This window comes from Orycteropus afer, unplaced genomic scaffold (assembly GCF_000298275.1).
Source record: "Orycteropus afer afer isolate SDZICR_OR568_19922 unplaced genomic scaffold, OryAfe1.0 scaffold00832, whole genome shotgun sequence".
Taxonomy (NCBI): domain Eukaryota; kingdom Metazoa; phylum Chordata; class Mammalia; order Tubulidentata; family Orycteropodidae; genus Orycteropus; species Orycteropus afer.
In genome coordinates this window covers 89,518-97,640 of record NW_006922419.1, presented here as the reverse complement: position 1 = coordinate 97,640, position 8,123 = coordinate 89,518, and the positions used below count along the sequence as shown (strand labels likewise).

The window sequence follows — 8,123 nt, the reverse complement described above, 5'->3', positions numbered from 1 at the left end:
TCCTCCCTAGAAATATACTATTGGCCAGGGGTACAATGTCTCTGAAAATCATTATGCCATGTAATAATTCACTCTTCCTCACTACACACTGGTTTTCTTCATGTGAAAGACTGGATCAGATTAGATCATCTCTAGGACCTATTCCAGGACCTCCGGTGGCATAATGCCTAAGGCATTTGACTGCTAACCAGAAGGCTGGCAGTTCAAACCCACCAACTACTCCTTGGAAGGAAGTTTGGGCAATCTATTTCTGTAGAGATACAGCCTCAGACACCCAAGGAGGGGTTGCTGTGAGTCAAATTGATTCAATGACAGTGAGTTAGGGCTTATTCCAGTTGGCAAATTCTATCTCTTTAGCTCTATGATTCTAAACCATAAACAAAAAAAAAAGCAAGCTCATTACAGACAAGTATATTTCAAGCCATGGCGACTTCATGTATTAGAGTAGAACTACTGTACAGAGATTTCTGAACTGTAATCTTGATGGAGGCAGATTGCCAGAACTTTCTTTCTCAATGTTGAGGGGTAGGTTCCAGCCTCCAACCCTTAGGCTGCCAGTGAGTGCAAACTTTTTGCGCCACTCAGATACCAATATTACAGATAGATGATTCTACTGTTATGTTAACTCATACCCACTATTGAAGAGATTTTTAAAGAGAAAAAGAAAAAGAAAAGATGAATGACTTAACCTTCATACAAAAGGACTATATTACATTGATCTGAAATGGCTGTATCAATGATATTAGCTAATATATTAGGTATAGAAGCTAAATGCCTTTAAAACTCTGTTGTGTCTGATGTTTTAAATGCTATTCAATATTTTTTTCCCCAGGAAGAATTGTATATAAACCAAATGTTTATAAACCATTGTACCAAAGGAAAAAGAAACCCCAGGTTCAAACAGGTTTAATAGTGATACTTTTATTAAGGCTTAGACAGGGCAAAGACAAAACAAAGACAATCATCTGGGATGAAGGAAACCATCAGCATGGTTCCTGCACACAGTACAGAGAGCTGAATGGAGTCCACTGATCCACGGCCATGAGGATAATTATATATGATTGAAAACAAAGCGAATCATCACAAAATCATGACTGGAGGAAGACTGATTCAACAGGCTCATAAGCTGGACTACAGGAACAAGAAAAGGACCATGATTGGGGTACTCACAAAAGTGAAAATTAAAATGGGTTACTGCATTGGTTCTAGGGCTTGACTACCTGGCTAGATGGTGGTCTACATATGACTCATTACAAACAGCCTGAGTCATAGCCATAAGGTGGCTACTAGAAAACACCAGGCCCCCAACCTGAATTTAAATTAGATAAGGACACACCCAAGTAAGTACCCCAGTTCTTTGTATGATTATAGTATACTTTCAACCACAGTCTTCCTGAAGGCAAAGCACCCCTGCCTAGGTTTGTCGAAGGACTTGTCTATGCATAGCCACAGTGTTGGTGTAAAGGTCACAGAGAATCCACATGCCTTTGGAACTGTGTCAAGACTCAAAATAGAGTTAGAAGTCCCACTGTAGATCACAGATTTTCACAAACCACATGCTTCAGAATTTAACTTCTAATACACCATGTTGTTGTTAGTTATCACTGACCTGGCTCCAACTCATAGTGACCGTGTGTACAACAGAACAAAACACTTCTTGGTCCAACTGCATCTTTACAACATTTGCTGTGCTTGAGCCCGTAGTCCAGGCACTGTGTCAATAGATCTCATTGAGGGTCTTCTCCCTCTTTGCTGACCCTGTACTTTCACAAAGGAGCTCTGGTGGCAAAGTGCCTAAGGCATCTGACTGTTAACCAGAAGGTTGGTGGTTTAACTCCATCAGACACTGCAGAAGGAAGACTGGTCAATCTACTTCCATAAAGATTTACCACCTGGAAAATCTAAAGGAGGTCATTATGAGTTGAAATTGGCAATTAACAAATTGACTGGATAGCAGTGTTTTTTTTTTTTTTTTTTGGCTTATACTTTAACAAGCACAATATGCTTCTCCAGTGACTGGTCCCTTCTTACAACATGACCAAAGTACATGAGAAGAAGTCTGGCTATTCTTACTTCTAAGGAACTGAATACCCAGGTCATACTTCTTCCAAGACAGATTTGTTCACTCTTCTGGCAGTCCATGGCATTTTCAGTATTCTTCACCATAACAATTCAACATAACAATTCACCATAACAATTCACCATAACAATTCAACATAACAATTCAAATGCATCACTTATTCCTTATAGTCAAGTATAAGGACCTGCCTTATAGAAAGCACTCATTAACATTTCTTAAAACGGTTTCCTTGGGGCAAAGGACTGATGATAAACATTTAGAAGTATTCCAGTATCTCTGGTACAAATATTTACTCAGTATTGAAACTAAATAAATGAATATATGTTGTCTGAAAAATTGAGTTATGTTGCTTTTAAGATGAAAATATTGCATTGCATTGAATTTTAAATGTTTTAAATAAGGTGAGATTTCTCATATTACCTGAGGTATTTTGCATTTTAAGATAAAGATAAGAAAAATTGAAACTCCGAATAGAGTAGAGTTTTCCAACTTTGACTTTTGATACTTTGGACCAGACAATTCTTTGTTATGGGGTTCTGTCCTATGTACTGTAGACATTGTGAATCATCCTTGACCTGTATTCATTGGATGAATACTGCAATACTGCCTCTTTTCCCTGACTTACCCTTAAGAGTTATAAAGCAAAGATGTCTCCAGGCATTGTCAAAAGTTCCCTGAGAAGCACAATCACCCATGTTGCGAAGAATTGAACTAATGTATCAATAGCCTAGAACTCTAATTTTCTCATGCAGAAGGAAGACGGGCAATATACTTTCATAAAGATTTACTGCCTTGGAAACCCAATGGTGGTCACTATAAGTTGGAATCAACTCAGTGGCAGTGTGTTTGGTTTGGTGTTGGTTAATCTTCTCATGGGAACCTTCAATATTGAATTCCCCTGTTTACAAAGCTCAGAATTTTTACTCAGTGGAATTCAAGACCATTTTGCATTAATCAAATATATCTTTCCTTCCATACCTTTCTTCAATAGATAGCACATTCTCTCTAAACATCGTTTTAAAGTCTCCAAGCTTGCCATGGACTTTCCTCTCATTGACATCATTGCTGTTATTTTTCTACTTTCTTTCACTCTGTTATTTTTCTACTTTCTTTCACTCACTATTCTACTTATACTTTGCCAAACCCTTCATGCCCAGTTCAAATCATCCCTCTCTTCTTCTTTGTGCCCAAAACAGTGCCTGTCATGAAATGTGACATAGATATTTTATTCAAATAAATAATTTCTGACCTGTCCTGGTCTTGGATCATCAGCATTCAGTTTGGACCCTGATAAACAGGAATTTTAGCACATATCAGAGTTATTAACTTCCTTCACAGTTGATTCTCCTTTGCCGTGTTGAATTTCAGGATCTTTCTACCTCTGTATTTCCATGGATACCTAGCTATATGGTTGCTTCTTTCTTGATCATTGGGCTATTCTTTTACAAGGAATACTCCAACATTTGTTTGATAAATTATTTAGACAAAATCCAATTTTCTGTTTAATAATCTACCATTTTGATAATCAAGATACATTAATTTGAGACATCTTCAGATTTTATTAAAAATATATTACATCATTTTATTTGTGTTTAACCAGGTCCTGATTAGAATGATTTAATTGCTCACACACCTTTTCCCTTTGGGGTTTAGATATGAGAGTGTAGGTCCCTGAGACTGAGGGGTGATCAGAAAGATGATCTCAAAGGCCTCAAAGCAAAGTTTAAAAGGGCTTTGCATTCTTCTAAAGAACCAAAACCTTCCTGTGGGAGGCAAACACTTTTTCTATGAACATAGGAAGCATGTCTCAAATGGATTCTCTTAATGTTGCAGTGAAATGAAAATTGTTTCATCTCTACATGTCATCTTTGATTTTCCCATCGAAAAACGAAATGAGGCTGACAGTGTGTAGTAAGCAGGTGGGTGAAAGAAAGTCATTAATCTGGTAAGTATTCTTAACAGGATCATACAATTTTGTGGCGGAATGGTGTTCTAGGAGATCATCTCCTTATAGTCACCTCTTTGACACATAGAAATCTGACATCTGAAGGAAATTCATGCCTGGAATAACAAGGTTGTAAATCCTTAAGATATTTCCAGCAACAACAGTAAAAAAGCACACTTAGCACATTGGATTTTTAAGATGACACCCAGAATTAATGAACTCTAGCTATTATTGTTAGTTGCAATGAAGTGGATTCTGACTATGCCAGCCCCAGTGTGCAGAGTAGAACTGTTCCATATTTAGCCTGGGGCCTTTGGAAGAAGCTCATGAAACCTATCTTCCACGAGCCACTGGAAGGGTTTTAGGCAACTCTGGGTAGGTTCAAACAATTAACATTTCAGATGGTAATGCAATGTTTAGTAATTTACAACACCCAGGGACTTCTGTAATATAATTAGAAATCTAATTATCTCCTTGGTAGAGAATGCTTTAACCCAATTGTATAGAATCACCAAAGTCCAACCCAATCTTTTTTTATTGCAGAGTTATGCACCCCTGGGCTGGTCATATAGCCTAAGATTAGCAGATTGCTTTCAGTAATGTTAAAAGATAGTCAATCTTAACATCTCCTAAAGAGTTGTGAAAAGTAAATTTGGAAATATTTTGGAAATTATAGCATCAAAATATGTTAAAGCCAGATATGTCACACTTGCTAAGAATTCATTTAATTAGCTAGCCAGACGGAGAGCAACCAAAACCAACCAAACTCACTGTGGTTGAGTCAAATCCGACACATACTGACCCCTTCTTAGGTTTCCGAGGCGGTATCACTACAGAAGTAGATTGCTGATCTTCCTTCTGAGGAGTGGATGGTGGGTTTGAACCTCCAGTCTTCTGGTTAGCAGTCAAATGCCTTAGGCACTACACCACCAGAGCTTCTAGGTAGAAAAAACAAACTTTGAACAATATTAGAGATTTTTTAAACATTCATATCTATACTTCATTCTTTGCAGTCAGAGAATAACTCTTCTGATGGTTAAACTCTGCTTATTTACTCTAAATATATGCAAACTTTAATAAGGAAGTTGAGTTTTCTTAAAAACCTGCAACAAACTGGTGACATGGCATGGAATAACAACTGTTCCAAAGAGAAGTATAAAGGAAAGCACAATTTTATCCATCAGAAATGCTCAAATACATACAACTAGTTACACAATTGGCATTTTCCACAAAGGAGAGGGACATCAACTCCCTTTCCACTGGAAAAAATGTACACGTCCATGGACAAGTATCTTTGCACAGCTATTGACTGTCTACATACTGCAGAATAGTAAAATAGGATAATGGCAATGAAAACTGGAAATAACCCAGATGCTTGGACAGATAAGCCCATTTCAAAATATTTTACAGGTTTTTTTTTTTTTTTTTTCCCTACATATAGAAAGAATAGAGATGAGTTGGATATAATTAAAGCAGTAGCCTGGGTTGACAAAGAATACATTTATCAGTATAAGGATTTCTCAAGTTGCATTCCATGGCTTGGGTTCTGGATGAAACAAACGTCTGGATTGACCCAAAGATTCTGGCATCCGAGGAGAAGATGCATGGCATATCCCTAGCACTTGCAATGCTGCCAATTCAAACCACAGAGGAACAAGATGGTGGGGATATTGAGATTGTAAATGGAAATTTATTGAAACATTACCGTTACAACTTGATGCGGTACTCTCTTTGTCATTTTATAGATGAAATCGAAGCTACAAGATTATTTGTCCTGCTCAAGTGTTGAACAGTCCTGAGGGACAGAGCTCAAACAGCACTGTATCTAAGCTCCAGTCTAGGAGTGTGAATGTCAAGTGGAATCCCATTGTTCTACATTAGTCAAGGTGTTCTCTGACAAATATCTGAGATCATCTGAATAATGGATTACATTCTCTTTCCACAAAACTATCAGCCTGCTAACCAAGCTCTAGGCACTTAAGGCTGCATCATTTCAGAGGTGGTAACTTTCCCTTAGATACAGCAGCACATTATAGAGACAAACAATCTGTATAGCCCCAAGGAGGGGTTGCTATGACAACAACAACAACAACAACAGGCACTCTAAGGTTGTTCCAGTAAATTTGAGAATGAGTATTTATTTTGGCATTTTAGCTTTAATTAAATTATTGTTGACATTGTCTTCATTGCTCTGTCACAGCTACAGAACTCCCAAAGCATTGCACAGAGATGGAGGAAGAGAATGGCACAGTGAACACTGAGTTCCTCCTCCTGGGATTCAGTGACCACCCAGAAATTCAAGGCCTTCTTTTTGCTGTGTTCTTCTCCATCTACTCTGTGACACTGCTGGGTAATATTGGGATGATTTTAGTAATCACAATCAGTTCTGACCTGCACACCCCTATGTACTTTTTCCTCTGCATATTGTCCCTCATAGATGCATGCTACTCTTCTGTCATTGCTCCAAAACTGCTTGTGGACTTGGTTTCTGATGAGAAGATAATTTCTTACAATGGGTGTGCTACACAGCTCTATTTTTTCTGTTCTTTGGTTGATACAGAATCTTTCCTCTTGGCTGCCATGGCTTATGACCGGTACATAGCAATCTGTCACCCATTACTTTACACTGTTATCATGTCCAAGAGGATTTGTTGCCAGCTTGCAATGGGAGCGTTTTTGGGAGGCACCATGAGCTCCATTGTTCACACCACCAACACATTCCATCTCTCTTTCTGTTCCAAAGACATTAACCATTTCTTTTGTGATATCTCACCACTGTTTTCTCTGTCCTGCACTGACACTTACATGCATGACATCATTCTTGTAGTCTTCGCTAGTTTGGTTGAAGCTATCTGTCTCCTAACAGTTCTTCTCTCATATGTTTTCATCATAGCAGCTATTCTCAAGACAGGTTCTGCTGAGGGAAGAAAGAAGGGGTTCTCCACTTGTGCTTCTCACCTGATCGTTGTCACTATCTACCACGGTACCCTGATCTTCATTTATTTGCGCCCCAGCACAGATCATTCCCTGGATATTGACAAAGTGACCTCTGTGTTCTATACGTTGATTATACCTATGTTGAATCCCCTGATTTACAGTCTAAGGAACAAAGATGTCAAAAATGCCTTTAGAAAAATGATCAGTCGAATATTATTTTCTTAGGAAAAGATGAAGTGACACTTGAAAATTTTTCAACAATGACTGTTCCTTAGCCCATGTTTTGAATGTTGGAGATGGAACCTTAATGTGTATGATATCCAAATTTGCAGGTAATGAGAAACTCGACCACAGAATGGGGCCAGGACCGGCCATCAGAACAAGCCCTGTCATGTCACTTATATTATGTCTATCTCTACAATTTTTAGAGTTGACATAATATAAGTTGATATTCTTCATGCTTGTTTCTGGAGTAGATTTAACCTTCATTTTATCTCCTATATTTCCTATCCGTACTCCTTTCAACATACTATAATCCACTCTTTTGTGAACATATATAAATAAAATCCATTGAGATTCTTTCTCAATTAATATTTATATCCATATAAATGCATGCACATTGTACCTTAGCTGTTAAAATCTTACTGACTCTGAAAATTCCTACTCAAATTTTACCCTTGCATGCTTTTTTCTCTGAATCACAATTTAATTACAGACAATTCACATTCTGAATGCCCTTAAATATTAGATGTGCCTCTTTAATAACTCTGAACAATTTCCATCTTACCTTGAGTCTATATGTGTTTGTATTCTAGCCTTCTATTGGACTAACTCATTAATTCCTTACTCATTATATCATCCCTTGGCCGTACCATAGTATCTTCTGCAGAGTAATTATTGAATGAATTTTTATGAAATACACCTAAATAATTTTACTATTAATTGTTTTCAATATTGAATATATGCCATAAGTAGGCTAAAACTTTTTTTTTCACCCCAGTATTTTTGGTTCATTCTCTATAGTGAGATTATTATGCCTAAATAACTATTATTAGATATTGTCGAGTATAGTGGCTTACATTTTTTCCCCAATATTAACTAGATTAAAATCCAATTCGTATATCATTTTATTAAGAACATATTTGGTCTAGAATCTACATT

General features: G+C 37.3%; 1 protein-coding gene across 1 annotated transcript; it reads left to right on the top strand.

The window, feature by feature from the left end:
* The first annotated feature begins 3,147 nt into the window (after positions 1-3,147).
* LOC103211972 (olfactory receptor 5I1-like) lies at positions 3,148-7,187 on the top strand. The gene is made up of 2 exons (XM_007957974.2): positions 3,148-3,215; positions 6,215-7,187. Exon 2 carries the CDS (start codon positions 6,255-6,257, stop codon positions 7,185-7,187), a length of 933 nt encoding a protein of 310 aa, XP_007956165.1. The 5' UTR covers positions 3,148-3,215; positions 6,215-6,254.
* The last annotated feature ends 936 nt before the right edge of the window (positions 7,188-8,123 follow it).